The sequence below is a fragment of the Phodopus roborovskii genome, unplaced genomic scaffold (genome assembly GCF_943737965.1).
Source record: "Phodopus roborovskii unplaced genomic scaffold, PHOROB, whole genome shotgun sequence".
NCBI classification, from domain to species: Eukaryota; Metazoa; Chordata; class Mammalia; order Rodentia; family Cricetidae; genus Phodopus; species Phodopus roborovskii.
In genome coordinates this window covers 20,352,276-20,370,116 of record NW_026126409.1, presented here as the reverse complement: position 1 = coordinate 20,370,116, position 17,841 = coordinate 20,352,276, and the positions used below count along the sequence as shown (strand labels likewise).

Sequence of the window (17,841 nt, the reverse complement as noted above, 5' to 3'; positions counted from 1 at the left end):
ATAAATGGGAGATTTATTTGGCTCTTCTCTGAAAAAGTTATTTTCCAAGTTAAAGGTAGGTATATTTTACGGTTTTCCTTTCTCCTCATGGGTGGGCAGCTGTGGTCTGACTATGCACAGTCAGATTTCCTAAATGGACTTACAACTTTTAGGCTTCATGACTGATCTCATGTCCAGATTAGTTTTTGAGATACAAATGCAGTGCTAATAAAACCCTTGGTAAAGTCATTTACTGATTCAATGATGCCTCATCATAAATACGACACCTTTTTCTGTAGCTACTGTTATGATGAGGCTTGAGGGGGACCTTAGCAGACTCCATGGCCGGCCAGGCTGACCAAGGTGGAGGGATTAGCATGCCAGGCAGACAGCTTAGTGAGAAATCTTATTAGAAAGGGAGGCGGGGCAGGGGGTGGGGGTTGGGGAAGGAAAAAGGTAAAGAGACACAGAGACAGAGAGGACAGAAGAGGGAGACAGGAAAAGTTTTGTCTGGGGGTGGGAAGGAGAAGCAGCTAGAGACAGCAGAAGGCCAACGTAAGTGGGCCGAGGTCTATTAAAGGGGCCCTTTGCACCTGGGCTGACCAGGGTACTGTCTGAGTGCATTCTGCCAGGTGACAGGGGCAGGCCAGCATAAAGCCTGAATCCTTACAGCTACTGTTGAGCAATGTAGAAAAGGGAAAAAAAAAAAAAAAGCCATCTCCTAGCATTCACACAAAACTTCGACTCGCTCTTGATTTCAGGCATGGCATCTCTTACACACATCCTCCTTCCTGTTTGTACCTAACTCAGACACAAATAGAGTATCAATCATATTTGACACTCCATGTCTATAGCTTCTAGGCCTTCAAAAAGTTCAAGATTGAGTTAAATTTAAATTATTTTAATGTTTACAGTCAGGTGAAAGCAATAACAATATTAAATAATAAACAGTGTTTCTGATCTGAGTTACCTTGTAATCTCCCTAGAATATGGCAAAATCATGAATAACTAATTAACATTGGTCATAACTTTCATGACTTATTTTAAATTTCAAAAATGTGTGACAGTACCAGCCTGGAAGTAAAAGCACTCATATAGTATTTGCTATCAATGATTAGTGATTTTTTTTTTTTAGTATATGAAAAACATCTGGCCTTATAAAATATTGAAATATTAAAATAAATATGATATATAGCACAAACCAGAACAAACTCTTCCATAAACAAGAGAGGTTCAAATTTTCTTGTTATTAATAGTTAGCCTCTGTAGCTATTTCTTAAGATGTTTAGATATTTAGTAAGAGTTAATGAAAAAATTTTAAAGTTTTATTTTGTTTCTTTTTACAAAATGGGAAAGGTATTCATTTTACTTTGCATGTAAATGTTGCATGTAAAGACATACAAGACAAAACGTGCTCAGAAAAAAAGCTGCTACTAGGTGGAGACATTGCTCATGCGTTAGGAGGGTGCCCAGCTCCTCCTGAAGCCCATACTTATGTGGGGTAGCTCCGAGGCATCTTTTGGCCTCTGCAGGGAAAATGCTATCTCCTTTGGGCTCTGGTCCCTGATGCACAGAGCTGCACTGGGGGGTTTCCTCTTCCTGTGGGACTCTGCCTTTCCTGCTTCCCAAGAGCCCAGGCGCAGGGGCCGCGAGCTGCCACCGTTTGTACCAACTGCCATCACTGTGGCAAAGCCAGCGGCCACACCATGCTGCCTTTGTTCCTGGTCCTCTCATGCCTGGGCCAACTGATCATTGCGGACCAGGGTAAGTGAAAATGCTGCTGGGCAGGGGACCACCTGTCCACAGAGCACCTGCCATGCTGGCTTCATACTCTGAGTTGTTCTCCGGAAGTCCAGAACAAGGGCTAGTGAAGGTGCCCAGAGTCCTCCCAGTTCCAGGGTCTAGGGGTCCATCTCTGCCTGCTGGTTGGAGGACTCAGCTCAAAGACCATTGATCCTCATTTACTGACTTTCTGCAATCAGGAGGACATCGGGAGGACAGAGAGATGGAGAGGGAGTGACATAGAGCCCACAGGTCTTATGTGCTCTCTTCTTGCTCTCGAGGAAAGCTTAGTTAAAGCAGGATACTTACTGTTGCCCTGGAGTGTACTCACTGTGTCCCTCTCCGCAGAGTCTGAAACACCACTTCTGCAGATCACAGTGCCACAGAAAATCGAGAACAACAACATCAAGGATGACAAGGCGGCAGAAACGCACGTAATTAAGAAACCGCATTTGTGGAAAATTCAGGCCCACATCAGTGAATTTCTACATGGCCTCTTTGAAGTTCTGTTTATGACTAATTTAGGAAGCTAAAGACTGGTGGTCCGAGGGAGGGCAAAATGTCTCAGTTTCTTTCATTTTCCAAGTAGTATACGGACGTTGCACAACTGTTTTGTGTGAGATTCAAACGCTCTAGTTTCCAGTCCCCATGCTGCTGCCATGCATAGCTTACTGAATCCAGGGAAAACAAATGCACGAATTATATATTCTTACACATCAGACTGCACTAAATTTTACCTTGTATCATGATTTTTAAACTGGCAGCATAAAAATCTCCAGGCCTATAAATGCACATGTATTAAACCTCTTGGAAAACCAAACAGTGAAGTATAAAAATCATAACATTATTCTAAGCAATACAGAGAGGTGTTTCAAATGAGTGTCCATTTCATAAGTCTGAGGTACTAATTTTAACCAGTTGAATATTTTAGTCACATATGTTTATCACTGTATTTGGCAATATTGTTTTTCCACTTCTCATTGCCACCTCATACATGTATGCTTCCTGACTAGCAGATAGTCTTGTGAGTATTTTATCAGAACCATTTCCACAGGACTGATGAGGAAGTAGTTAAATTTTTGGCAAAGTACATCAGAATGTTTTCAGTTCTTTCCAAGTAGACAGTTGTTTTTTTCAAAGTTAATCGTCATCATTAATCCAAACTGTCTTCAAATCTACTTACAGTCTTTCTGCCTTTGCTATTCTGAAACATCTATTTTAATTTAATATATAACATAAATGCCATCTTGCCTAGTTTTACAGTCAGCTTCTTGGAATTTGGCAGTAGATAGTTTTCAATCTATAAGTCATGAACTGGCCATGAACTTAGCATTTTAAGTGGTATTTTTATTTAGTCTTTGATAGTTTCATAAATGTATATGATATATCTTTGATCATATCCAACCCACCCCTTCACAGTTCCCTGTGTTTTAAGTTGATTTTTTTTCAAATAAGATTTATGTACATTTTCTCTGTTTATCAGGGCATGTGTGTCCTTTGCACCTGTCTGTGGGTCTCACGATAAAATCTCTCCATACCATCTTAGTCTCTCAGGCTATGGAAACTGGCATTATAAAATTTCTTTTCCAATTGTTTATTTTCCAGTTTATAGGAATAAAAATATGCCTTCTATATATCAATCTTGCAAATAATGACCATGACCATTTACAATGTGGGTCTATTTCATGGGTTCTTTTGAATGTCTATGGTCCTGGTGTTAATCTGTAGTAGAATACATTTGTATTTTATTTGTTAACCTGTTAGGTTCAGTGATGGCAGTAATATGGTAATAGAAAACAGTGTAGGCAAAGCAGTGATAGGTGAGAAAAAATATAGCTTACAGTTTTGGGCTTTTGGGTATTATTTTGCTAATTAAATAGCAAAATGGGGAGGGAATCTGGAATGGTAGAATAAAGCATAAATTGGGAAGGGTATATTTGTGTTAGAAGCATGAGAAATGGTAGATATTATATTGTGGAGTTGTTTCAATTTGGGACATAGTCTGGTCAAATAAAATGTGTGTTCATAAATCATAGCTTGTTACTTTTAAGAAGTAGGCATTTCTAATAATGGCTTTCTCTTTCTGGCCACTTTGGCACAGGTCACTTACTTGGTCAGAATTGAGGGCAAAACATACACATTCCAGCTTGAAAAACAGTAAGTGCTCACTCTACCACAGAGCTGTTTCCAATTGTTCTTCAACCATTCACCAAGCTGAGCTTTACCTTCTTTAATCTTCATGTGGAACTGAGATTTTAAATCTATGTTCTAAGTTAATGATGTCTTAAGACACATCGGATGAATGAAAATTACCAAAGTCCTTAAAGCACAGGCATGCGTGCAGTCGTGAAAGGTATAGCTGTTACCTGCCCATGTGTAATTTTGCACCAGCCTATGTTGTTTTGCTTAAGGGTGGGGTTTTAAGCATCTTACGTAGTATACTACACATACCTGAGAGAAATGGAGACTAGGTCAGAAAAACATCCCTAGGAAACCAGGTAGACCTTGTAAACACGAAAGTGTGTCTTAAATTGCAAACATAGGCAGAACTTGCTTAGGCCACTGATGATAGAGAATGAAAACTTGAGTCATGTAAAGCAGTGGTCATGAACTTCCCAGGGTAAAGCAGAATGACACCCATACACCTGTAGCTAATGAAATGCTGCATTCTCAGTGCCCATGTCCCTCTCTGCCCCGGGACCAGCTCCCTCCCAGCACCAGCTCCCTCCCCTCGCTGCTGCCCCAGCGCCAGCTCTGCCCACTGCCCCCTTCTGCCTTCTGTTCATATGCTGTTGTTACTTGATGACAGGTTACATTTCTGTTATGCTCAAATGGTTTGGCCAATTCACAACTGTGTTTCTCCTGTTTTGCTCCAATGTGTAATCTTGACTTCCCACCTTTCTTCCTTTATCCTGCAAGGAATCCAGCAGCATCAACCTTGGATACAACCTTCCATCATTCTCTATATTTTGTCTTTATATAAGAATTACAGGAACTCATAAAAAATCCCCCCCCCAAATGTGTCCATTGTTTTGAAACAGTCTGTCTCAGTGTGGGTATGTGTCTTCCAACATCACTCAGTATAAAATGTTACAGTATGCAGTGTAATAGGTAATAAGGGCCCTTTACAGAGATTGTCTCTATAAATTCTGAAGATAGCATTAATAATTAGAATCTTTTCATGCTCAAATAGGCATTTCATCTGAGGCACATGGGAGATGAAGGCAGAGTCTCACTTTTGCTTTCTTTGCTACTATGTATCCCATTCCAATGTTGTGATCAAAGTATGGTACCATATAGGTTCCTCTGTGTCACATTTAATCAATGTTTCCAAAATCCAGAACAGTAATTATACATTTAAATAGATGTACATAGTATATTAGTAAGAGCTTATAAGCCACATTTGTCTCAATATGGTGATGCTCTTCTCTTCACTCTTCTTTGTTATCAAGAGATGCATGTGTTTCCCTCCCAGGCTTCTCAGCCCCCTTCCTGTATCTGAGTTTACTCATGTCCTTGGGCAAAATTGTGAGAAGGGGCCAACACCTATGTGGCCGTCAGCAATCTGTGATTAACACGGCAAACTTGATATTTGTTAATTAAAAAAATATTTACTGATAGACCTGGAGGTTTTCATGTATGGTTCCTTAGCCCTGTTGATTTTGGGTCTGTGGTTAGGTAGGATGTCATGGTAGTAAGCCCTTGGCACTTAGCTCATATCTGGGAAGTAGGAGAGAGGGGGATGAAGAGACAAGGTCCCAAGGGGCACAGGCTCCCAGCCATCTAGAACAATACATGCAGGTCTGCCTCAGTCGGTTGTGGTTAATATGTCACAAACCCAGATACAACTGGGACTAGGGCATCTGAATTGGGGTTTACATTGGTTGCTGGCTCATGCTTGAGGGCCTAGCCCACTTAGGGTGGTACCACTCAGGGGCAAGCCATCCTGTGCTGCATAAGAAAGCCTGCTGAGTATACCAGGGAGAGCAAGCCTCTAAGTCCATTCTTCTATGCTTTCCACTTCAGTGACTGCCTCCAGGTTCCTGCTTGATTTCTTGCCCTGACTTTCATTAACGAAAATGGTGATGTGGAAATACAGGTCAAAGAAACCCTTCTATCCTTAAAGGGGCTTTGATGTGTTTTATCAAAGCAACAAAAACAACAGAAGACAAACTAGGGCAAGGCCCTACTTTCAGAAGGAGCTCTATCATATTCCAATAGCTCTAGGAACTGGAGCCTGGGCATTAGCACAGGGTCTCTGGGGAACATTGCAGATGTAAAACAACCTGGTTAATGCTTTTGGGGTAGATTAAATGGTTTTCATTTTATCCTGGGATCTACAAATTCAGTCACTCACTTGTGACTCTGATACTTACTATGGCCAAAGAGAAGTTGAGTGACATAGTAGAGGTTTTAAAAGGCTATTGTGTCTGTTTTTTTATTGCCAGCGCCATACCATTTTTATTACTATAGGTTTGTTGTGTCACTTAAAGTCTGGGATAGTGATACCTCCAGCAGGGTTTTGTTTGTTGGATTGTTTTGGCTATCCTGGGTCTTTTGTCTTCCTATATAAAATTTAAGGCTGTGTTTCTCAATTTCTGTGAAAAATTGTGTTGGAATATTAAGGAGGATTATATTGAATCTGTACATTTCTTTTGGTAGGGTGATCATTTTTAGTACATTAATCCTACCAACCCATGAGCATGGAAGGCCTTTCTGTTTTCTGATATTGTTTTCCAATTTTTCATCAGTGTCTTAATTTTCCATTGTACAAGTCTTTCACTTCTTTAATTTATTCAAAGATTATTTTCTGAGGCTATTGTTAATGGTCTTGTTTCTCTGATTTATTATTGGTGCCATTTGTTTATAGGAAGGCTACTGTGTATGTGTGTGTGTGTGTGTGTGTGTGTGTTGGTTTTGTATCCTGCTAAATAATGACTCCATTTACCAGCTGTGGAGTTTTTCTGGTGGAATCCTTTGGCTCTTTTATGTGTACAGTTATAGCATCTGAAAATAGAGCTACCCTGTTGTCTTCCTTTCTAATTTGTAACCCTTCAACTCCTTCAGTAGTCTTATTGCTCTAGCTAGGGATTTAAGTACTGTATTGAACACTGATGGAGAGAGTAAGCATCCTTATCTTATGTCTGATTTCAGTGGAAATGTTTTGCATTTTTCTCCATTTAGCAAGATGTCAGTGGTAGGCTTGCTGTAAATGGTCTTTGTTGTGTGGAGATATGTCTCCTGTCTCCCTACAGTCCCCAGAAATTTTATCACGAAGAGAGGTTTTATTTTATCACAGGCCTTCCTATGTCTAATGAGATGATTTAAGTGTATTTATGTGGTAGTTTATGTCTATTGATTGATGTGTATTGAATTATTCTTAGATCTCTGTGATAAAAGCTGATTTGATCACAGTGGGTGATCTTTTTAGGTATTCTTGAATTGTGTTTCTAAGTATTTTACTGAGAATTTTTGCATCCGGATTCACCAGAAAGAGACCCATAATTTTCTTTTTGTGTTGGCTCTTTCCATGTCCATTTTGGTATCAGGGTAAGACTGATTTCATGAAAATAATTCAGAAATGCCTCCTTATTTTATATTTTATGGAATAATTTGAGGAATATTGGCATTGTTTCTTCTATGAAGGTCTGGAAGAATTCTGCACTGAATCCATCTGGCTCCAGGTTCTTTTGTTTTATTTTAAATTTTGGAGGTTTTAAATTGCTTTTGCTATCTCATTGGATATTATGGGACTACGTCTAGAATTAGCTTTTGCAAGCTGTTTATATTCAGAAATGCAAATTGTTTACATTTCCAGTTTGGTTTTGAAGATCTAGTGGCACAATTGGCTAGCAAGGTACATTTAGTGTCTGGGTGGGGTTTTCTGTAGATGTCTGTTGTGTTTATCTGGGGAGGACCCTGACATAAGCCAGAGCTGCTATTTGGCATTTGACAAAGAGGCCAAACATGCACTTTGGAGAAAAGACATCATCTTTAACAAATGTTGCTAGTCAAACTGGATGACTACATGTAGAATGTAACTAAAGCCTTATTTCTCAGCCCACAGAAAAGTCAACTACAAATGGCTTTAAGAGTTCAATATCAGAATGATACCCTGAATCCCATAACAGAAAAAGTAGGGAATATGTCTGAACTCATTGGCACAGGAAGGGAACAGGATGTCAATTAGTTAGAAGCATTAAAGCCAACAGCTGATGAAAGGGACTTCATGAACCAAAGTTACTGTACAACAAAGAACATTGCCACTAAAGTGAAGAGGGAGCCTACAGAATGGGACATAAATGTTTAACAGCTGCATATCTAACTGAAGATTAGTAACTAGGCTATAAAGAACTAAGACAAGACAAGCGAAAAGCTAAACATCAAGGAAGCAAAGAGTTTGAAAACGGGGCACGGGACTAAAGAGAGCTCAAAAAAGATGAAATAGAAATGGGTGTGAAGATTTTTCAGATGGTTTGTAATTCTATGAAAACCATTTGATGCTGACTTATAATCAGCCCATGAGATTTATTTGTGCTTAATATAAACTAAAACTTAAATGAGAAGATGTGGGCATGAGCACAGTTTGCTATGTGTAATTTATCATAGTCCTATCTATACTGCTCCCTGGTTTTAGTCCTAATTATTATCTTTAGCTTGTATGTCTCTAATAAACTATTAGAACACAAGCTAGATGATGAAAATTCTCAGGTATTTTTGGTTTGTAAGATTTACACTTTAGTTTAATTATTCTGAAAGGTTTTTGTTGTTAATGAACTATTAAACCTGTGTATTGTTATTAATGATATATTACAATGAAATGTCTTTATTTTGGTTGAAATAGGTCATTTTTACATCCACGTTTTATGGCATATTCATATACCAAGTTAGGAACATTGCAAAGGGACTTTTCTTTAGTAAAGGTAAGCTTAGACTTGTGCTGTGGAGCTGTGTGTGTGTGTGTGTGTGTGTAGTGGTGTTTCTCCCCTTACATACCAACAGTTTTTAACTTAGAAATAGCTACACATACATTTATCTATAGATTATATATTTCCTACACATGTATGGATTCATATACCTTTAGAAGCTGTGTTTTTTGAATTTTACATTTATTTTTAACTAAAGTATTATTGTATCACTTAACCTTCTCCCTTTCCCACCTCCAACCTTTCTCCTGCCCTGACCCTCCAATTGTAGCGATAACAACAAGGTACCATGAAGGAGCCTAGGCTGGTGACAAAAATCACAATCCTCCTGCCTCCACTCCTCAGTGCTGGAATTCCAGGTTTGTGGTTATCATGAGCAACTTGGATTCTTTATTTACAAAATATGTGTAAGATGCTACTGTTGAAAAGACAAAGAAAAACACTTTCCAATCTACAGTGCTGTTGGCCAAACAGGTCCCAAATCCAAGCCCCCACCCCCACCACCCCGTGTGAACTGCTAGGAAAGTACACTGAAGAAAATGACTACCTCGAAATCACTTATCCGAAAATATGATTAAATCATGTCTGAAGACATCAGGAGTTTGAGATGGACAAGAAAAGGCAGGTTGGGGGATCAGGCACACCAAAGGTTGGGAATGTTGTCTCACAGTGGAGGAAATGGTGGGAAAGTTGGCAGGAAGATTGTGAGAGGAGATGCTGGGGGCAGATGAACACTGGAGGATGAGTGGCTCAGTGGCAATGAGGTAGCACCCATAGGTTCTCTGATGTGAACAGTGGGCTGGTGCTTAAGGGATTCAAAAACAACCCTGAGGCTAAAGACCTTCCAGCACCTTGCAGGCCACCATATCATACCTGAAGGGGTGGGGACTAGATGTCAGCATTTCACAATTAATTTTAATGAGCATTCATCAATTGTGCCTTTTAACAGGGCCTAGTGTGGCATTTCCACATGTGTATATAATATCATGTGCGATGAATGAAAACCAGGCAACAATTAGAACACAACAACAGTATAAGTTATACTGTAGAGCTATAGAAATAAAAACAGTAAGGCACTGGCATAAGCAGAGATCGCCAGTCTCTCTGCTGGCTCCAGGGTGGGTGTGTCTGGTAGGCCCCTAAGCTATATGGTGTGGTATGATGCATGGATCATGTGAGGCCTCCTAGGCCAGACAGGATTGTCTCTGTTTTTCCTCTTGTGAGTTGCTTACCTTGTGCTTCACTGTCTCACTTCTGTCTGAGTGACTTTTGCTGTGTAGGTGTTGGGTGGCATCTTTCAGGGAGGCACAGTCAGGAGATTCCTGGGAATGCTTCTCCCCTGTAGTTAATAGTGGGCTGGGACCTTGATTACCTCTTTGGGAAGGGCTGCTGGTATCAGTTGAGTGCTGATCTCTCTGTCTGGGCAAAGCCCTGGAGCGTGAGTGCATTGGGCATCATGCTGATGTTGGACTTACATGTGCTCTAATGCCTGCCCTTGTGGCTAGATCCAAACTGCTACTCCAGTTTTTGGGGGATGAGATTTTAGATGGGGTTTATGCCATGTTCAATGGAGATCTATGCCTGGATGCTTTTACTATATAGACAGATTGAAGGAGTCAGTGAGTTGGAAGTGAAGTTTTACAGTGTTAAGAACAAAAAGGGCCCTGGAAATCACTACTATGTAGACTTAGGAGGATGGAGAGTTCATTAAAGGATTATTGTGGGGAAGTTTGGGAATCACTAACATTGATAAAGTCAAGGGGGAAGAGTGTTAACTACTGATGATTAATTACCTTCCTAGTGAGATAGTAAGAGAAAGTAAGGTGGACAAATGTCAGCTAAATAATTATGGACTTCCAAGATGGCTCTGTGAGAAAAGTGTCTCTTGCAAAACATGATGATCAGAGTTCCATCCCCGGGCCCCACATGATAGAAGGAGAAAATGCCCACCATGACAGGCGAACACAGACATGCACAATAAATGAACACACACACACCTTTCATGACTCACAATTGTTCATAATTGAACCCAGCCATGATTATGTTATAAATCATAAGCTAGTGCGTATAAACTATACTCCTAGGCGATCTTGCTAAAAAGGAAAAGATACTGATAAATAGGGTAAATAGTGGTCAAAACTTAAAGTTATAGCAAGAATATTTCAGAGAGGAAAATAATGCCTAGTCAAACACAGGAAAGTGCTGAGGAAGCATGCACACTAGGGAGATGGGAAGGACCCTGAACACCAAACACATAATGTAATGGCTGAATGTGGATGTTTGCTGTTGTCAGGAAGTGGGCATGACCCCAAAGGCTTCCTGTGGGAATCAGCTATGACATTTCTTCTGTTCCTTCTTAGGGTCATTGCTTTTATCAAGGACACGCTGCTGAGATCCCAGCATCAACTGTGACCCTCAGCATTTGCTCAGGTCTCAGGTACCACTCTGAAAGTGTGAACTAAGATTGTATGTCAACCCTCAGTTTCCACCATCATCTTTGAGAACAGAATGAGGAGGGAAAAAAAAAAAAAAAAAAAAAAAAAAGAACACAGACCTGAAGACTGCAGTGGCTGTGTTTATACACCCCCTTTACTCCCATCTCTTTCTCTTGTCCTCTCATGAACTTTTTAAAGGCTTCTTTGCATTTTGCCATCATAAAACTTAAGCAGAAAAAGTTCCTACAAGCAGGGAGAGAATTCACATTTTCTATCTACATTAGACCACAATTTTTCTTAAATGCCATAATGGAGGGAAGATAGGTATTGTTGTAATTAAAGAAAACAGCATCCAAGAGAAAGATGCCATGAGGGGTTTTTATTAGGGAAAGGGATCATGAAAAGAGGAAAGGGGGGGGGACCCACCTCTGGAGAAAGGATCAGCAGGAGAGAGGAGAGGGCAAAGAGGGACAGAGAGAGAGGGATAGGGAAAGGGAGAGGAAGAGGGAGAGAGAGAGAGAGAGAGAGAGAGAGATAGAGAGAGAGAGAGAGAGAGAGAGAAAGGGGATGGGAGGTGGGCAGGGCCCTTTTAAAAGGGAACATAGTGAATGTGCACAGGTGGTGCTCTTAGTGGCTGCAGCTGAGGGTGCATCCTGTCAGAACCCCAAGGACAGGCCAGTAGAGATGCTTGAATACTAATTGGTATAACATTGGATTTGAAACTTATAAAGAATTTATAGAAGATATTTTTAGCATGCACTTTCTTTTCTTTATATGTTTAGGGGCTTGTTACAGTTAGAGAATATCACTTATGGAATTGAGCCATTAGAGTCTTCAGCTACATTTGAACACATGATTTATCAAATAAAGAATAACAAAATTGATTATTCCCCCTTAAAAGAAAACTTAAATCCCCAGCATGAAAGTCAGTCCTACCGAATTCTTGTAAAACCAGAGGTGAGTTCGTCCTTCATCTGTGCTATTTACACTGAAATTTTGAGATTGGATACATTGGGAAAACAAAGTCAAACTGTTGTACAGTAATTATTTTAAGCTATCATTGGTTTCCTCACATAGTCTTAAGACAACAATAAGTAGACATCAATTTTTTAAAAGGTCATCTAAACTTGTCACAATAGTTTGTATAGTTATTGTATAGGGAGTTTGTATAGATACACATAGTTGCTATTTGTGTAGATTTGCATACTATTAACATAATTGGTCCTGGATTTACTTACTGATAGTTTGTGTTCTCTTTGTCAATTTATTTTCTTTGTCAAAAAGCATTACTCTGCTACAAACTTTGAAAGTAAAATGAATCATGACAATAACTAAAACTTTGCTGTATTTGCTGTCATATGCTTCACCATAAATGAATAGTCATAAATGTCTAGATTTTTAAGGAAAAAATCCAATCATGGTTATTTTTAATTTTTTTATTAATATGATTTCATATTTTTGCTAATTTTTACTTTAATTACTTTATAAATTAAATAATATTGATAAGTACGTATATTTAAATGCTAAATAAATGGGTGTATAAAAAATGTAAAATAAAGATGGACCTAAATAATATTTTCTCCAGCCAGGAGCTGCTGTGGGTGGGATGCACTGTTCCTGTTTTGCAGTGTGCTTCCACTCTGTCTCTGACATAAATATGTAACTATATATTGATTTAAATGGAAACGTATACACTTTATAAAATTATGTCAGCTTTGCATTAAAATTTTCCCTTCAATCAGTAAATTAATTTGACAAATACAGAAAAAATAACTTTTCTTATAAATAATGTCAGTTAATAGCAGACACTCTGCCAAAGGGATTTTTGATATGTATCTTAACGTTTCCCTTTAAAATGTTTGTTCAAATTTGTCTTTAGGCATCAGTGGTTAAAATAAGCTAATTTCTAGATATACATTCTTGTCATATAAAACAGAGGTAACAAAAAAAATGGTGAATGAAGATTGAAACTAATTAATGACAAACTTCCTTTCACTATTCCCTTACCTTTTTTTTTTTTTTTTAATTTGTTGAAAGTGTGGACTTGAGTAAAGGTTAACAAATTAAAGACAGAAACTCACAAAACCAATGGTTTTACTCCGTCACTTGTCAAATCAGTTGACGGCTGAAAAGAAAGCTCACTCTCATACACACTAGACTTTGGATCCAAATGGAACCTCAATGTCATGTCATTCTGGGTCTCCAGCTGGTCTTGAACAGTTCCAGGTCTTGGGATTCCTCTTTACATATAAGACTAACTGACCTCTATGATTACAGCAGCCAACTCCACACGTACATATGTGCACACACATATATGCACATTTCATGTTATTAAGTGTTGAATTAAATAAGCCTTGTAACAAAAAAAATGTTCAAGAAACCACAAATCAAATCAGTAATGAGACATAATATCATAATATGGCTAATATATTTCATTTTATAAATAAATAAGTAATTCCATATTCATCTTCAATTGAAGAAATTCAGCAAAGGTAGAAAAAATGCATCAAAATGAAGCCCCTTTAAAACAGCCAAGGTTTTCCTTGTTTGCATTATGAGAGTGAACAGTTTCTTTCCAGCCAGTCTTTATAGAGTATTTAAAGAATCTCGAGACTAGAGATTGTATCTGTTATCCCTGTTAATGAAGTAAGTACAGTAAACAGTACTAAACCAGAACTATTAACAGACATGTGGGTACCCAGTTGGTTTTATTATATTGACGGTTTGTTTCACAGAAAGCTTCAAATATGTCACTAATGAAGAGGACTCTACTTGTGAAGATCATCATGGATAAAGCCATGGTAAGACTGACCTGTCTTCCTCAGGTCTTCGTTTTGTAGAAAGATTGAGTGAGGGTTGTGAATATGAAACTTAAACTCCTCCTTTCCCTTCCCTTCTGCTTCCCTCCTCTCCTCTCCCCTCCCCTCCCCTCCCTTCCCTTCTCCATTCCCCTCCCCTTCCTGTTCCTCCCTATCTCCCTTCCTTCCTTCCTTTTTTTTTTTTTTTTCCCTTCATGTTATCTTTGTTCTATGGGTGCAGTCAGTGTTTTGCCTACATTGTGTAGGTCTGGGCACTATGTGCATGCAGTATTCTCAGACTCCAGAAGAGGGAGGCAGATTCACTGGGATTGGTGTTACTGATGGCCCCCAGCTTTCCCTGTGAATTAATGGAGACTGAATTCAGGTCCTCTAGAAGAGCAATAAGTGTTGTTAACTGCTGAGCTATCGTTCCAGTATGTTTTTCACTGTTTTATACAAATGTTTTTATACTCTGTTCAAGTGTCAGTCATGATGACATGTGCCAATAATTCCAGTACTAAAGATAGGGAGGCAGAGAGATTGAGTTTCCTACCACTCAGGGCTACCATAAGAAGATCTTGTCTCAAAACATAAACATATTTTTTCCCTGCTTAAAAAAAAAGTGCCAAAGCATTGCAGCACATAATGACATGTCATTGGCTGTCCTTATACTGGCATGAGGTGATTATGGCAATGGCAAAGGACTTTGCATGAACAGGTTCTACTACACAATCACCCATCTAACTTTAGCAGAGACTAGCAGGTGTGCCTCAGTTCTTATTGAGACTAGATCTTATTTCCATTATCCTGGAAGTTAGTTCATTAAGTATTACATTGGATTACATTTTCAAATATTCACTTCCTGAGCTTATTTTATGTGTCATAGTTAGCTGGCTTCTTGAGTGGAAGCTCCATGTTTTACAGATGAAATGGTCATTCATCAGCACTCTGCTTACTTTGCACTCTCCTCTGCAAACAGTATTTGTACACTGCCTTTCTTCCCCACTGTGCGAATCTCTTTTCATAGCCAGTACTGACTTTCTCAGCTCACCATTCTCTGATTCCTAGTGTCCAGCCCATGGTTTCTTCTTTGAGTCACTTAGTCTCATGGTGTGGATTCATTCCACTGTCTTCTGCCTTACCACGCTGGACTATCACTGAACCAATTGCTTTGAGTTTATCTTAATGTTTACATGTGCCACAGTCTACAGAACAAATTATTTCAATTAATTCTCCAGTTTCTATTTCTTTCATTGAAAATGTATTTTTCTTAGAATACAGTTTGATATAGTTTCTCCTTCCCCAACTCCTCCAAGATCCTCCCCACCTCCCCTCCCATCCAAACCTGCACCTTTTCAGTTTCTCCTAAGAAAACAGGCATATAAAGAATAATTGTAAAATAAGATAAAACAACAACAAAAAATCAGAATAGAACAAAACAGAAGTTAAAAAAAAAGCTAACAAAAAAGCTAACAACAACAACAGCAACAAAATCACATCAAACACATGTAAACCCAGAAACACACAGGTTGCACATACAGGAATTCCATAAAAACCCCAAACTGGAAGCCATAGTATATCTAAAGGACTTGTGATGTTATGAGAACAAAACCATGCCCTGACATAATATGATGATATAAGGAACCTCCAAAGATGTCACCGGGTTCTTTTTGTGTTGGCCATCCACTGCTGGGCATGGGGCTGCCCTTAAGAGTGGTTTGTTTTTCCAGTGAGACTCCCTTGGAGAAAAGTAAGTTTTCATTTGCAAAGGGTTATCAACTGGGGTTAGGGGCGTGTGTCTGCTTCCCATCTCAGTCTCTGTGAGGTCATATGTGCACGGGTCCTGCCGTGTCTAGAAGGCCTTGTTTCCTTGGTGCCCTCCATTTCCTCTGGCTCTGACACCCTCTCTGCCTCCTCTAGCCCTGAGGGAAGGGATTTGATGAAGATATCCCATTTAGGATTGGGTATTTCCCTCCCTGTACATTGTCCATTTGTGGGTCTCTGTGTGTGTCCCCATCTGCTGCAATCAAGCTGCATCACCTGCTTCCTATGAAGCAGTCCTGTTCAATGTGCCAGGTGTGCATTGCTCACTTTCCCCTGAGCTTGTGGACGGGTCTGCCACTTTGCTCATCTGAAACTGTCTTAGCCTTTCAGTTTTGAACATTTTCACCTTTTAAACAGTTTTGTTTTGGGGGGAAAAATTCGACAATGAAACTTTCAGAAAGTTGCAGCAAGAATACTTCACAGAGCAGCCTTGTACTCATCACCTGTGTCACCGTCATGTAGTCTTCTGCTGTCATCTCTGCTGTCTCCATTTGAATTTGAGAGCAAATTTTCAATTGCATCACGGGGATTACATTAAAAATCTACGAATACAGCACATCAGAATTTCCTGATTCTATGTGGAAGAGCAGTCTATTGCCCCGCATTCACACAGTTGGCCTTAGAAAGGCTGTGTTTTGTATTTATGCATAGTCTGTCCTTGCTACTTACAAGTTTCTATGTATGCATATTATATCTAATGCTTGCCTTCCCATCTCAAACCTATATGTTTCTACTGTTGAATTGCTTGATACTAAAAAATAAGTCATGTAAATTATAAATGTAATTAATACACAATCATAAACAATACTTGCAGGCAGTATAGTGACTATCATTTCCTTAAATGAAGTTATACTCTGGTAGCTATCCACTAGCTGGGATACATGCTGAGTTTCTTTAATTGCAATGAACCCTTGATGATAGAGAAGTGAATGTGATCATAGAGAACTTATGATTAGACACCTTGTTTTTGCCCTTATCAGTTATGTGCTCTGGAACTAGAATACAACCAGTCTTAATTTCTGTGCCTCTGAGGAGTAAGTTAATCACAGCTATCCCTTTCAATAGTCTTAATCATTAAGATCCTGGGGTGATGTGTAAAACACAGGAAGGACAGTAACTAGAAAAGGTTTACAGACATGAAGGGATTGACTGACAACCAATTTTAACAGATCTTTAATCTTGGGTCTTCAACTGAGTACTGCATAATTTTAACTTGTGTATCTGAAACTGTTAAAGAGTGACTGTTTAATCAGTTATATTAGTAATCAAGAAACTTGTCTTTCAGTTTGACCATATGGGCTCCAAGATGGAAATTGCGATTCAGAAAGTTGTTAATATCTTTGGTCTCATTAACACCGTGAGTACTTCTGCTGTAGTTGAAGTCAGAGAAAAGTGTTAACCCACTGACATAGTGTGTGTGAGTAGGTGCATATTTTTGTGAAATGTGTACTTCTCCATGCACACTAGTTGGGTTATCCCCTCAAAACAATAAGATGAATGTAATCCCAGCATTTACAGACAGGGCAGGATGACTGACCACTCAAACTGAAGTGTGTCTTCTTTTCAGATGTTTTCCCAGCTGAAGGTGACTGTGATGTTAACCTCTGTAGAGATCTGGTCAGACCAAAACAAGATTGAAACAAGTGGGGATGCTGATGAAGTTCTGCAAAGGTTTCTACTGTGGAAACAAAACCAAACACTGGAAAGAACAAAGGTTATCACATATTTACTCCTGTAAGTACTTTATCTACACTGATGGGGACTTGCCTAATGGTTCAATGTCAACTGTCAAAAGTCGTGTCCGGGTAATTGTGCCAGCATAAGCAAAATGTAAAGATCTGATCACATAGTCAAATGCAGTTTCCACTAGACCCCATCACCACATTCCACCTCAGCACTAAGGTGGGGCTGTGAAAAGCAGCAAGCTGAACACGGGTCACCAGGAAGTGTTCACCCATGATGTTAATGTTGTGAATGCAATAACTGCCCATGTGACATGTTGCTGGTTTAAAAAGGTAAATAACTTATCTGGACCGGCCATTTCCCTGCACCTGTGGCTACATTCCAGTTTCTATAGTAATCTGAAATGTGGCTTTT

The 17,841-nt window shown here is 39.2% G+C and overlaps 1 protein-coding gene across 1 annotated transcript in view; it reads left to right on the top strand.

Moving 5' to 3' along the window:
• The first annotated feature begins 1,575 nt into the window (after positions 1–1,575).
• LOC127220281 (A disintegrin and metallopeptidase domain 3) overlaps positions 1,576–17,841 on the top strand; it is a 37,032-nt gene continuing 20,766 nt past the window's right edge. Inside the window, exons 1-9 of the mRNA XM_051182042.1 lie at positions 1,576–1,743; positions 2,110–2,195; positions 3,863–3,918; positions 8,606–8,684; positions 11,048–11,124; positions 11,905–12,079; positions 13,858–13,923; positions 17,030–17,101; positions 17,312–17,478. Coding sequence (XP_051037999.1) covers positions 1,686–1,743; positions 2,110–2,195; positions 3,863–3,918; positions 8,606–8,684; positions 11,048–11,124; positions 11,905–12,079; positions 13,858–13,923; positions 17,030–17,101; positions 17,312–17,478 — 836 coding nt within the window. The 5' untranslated portion in view covers positions 1,576–1,685. The remainder of the gene's footprint in view (positions 1,744–2,109; positions 2,196–3,862; positions 3,919–8,605; positions 8,685–11,047; positions 11,125–11,904; positions 12,080–13,857; positions 13,924–17,029; positions 17,102–17,311; positions 17,479–17,841) is intronic.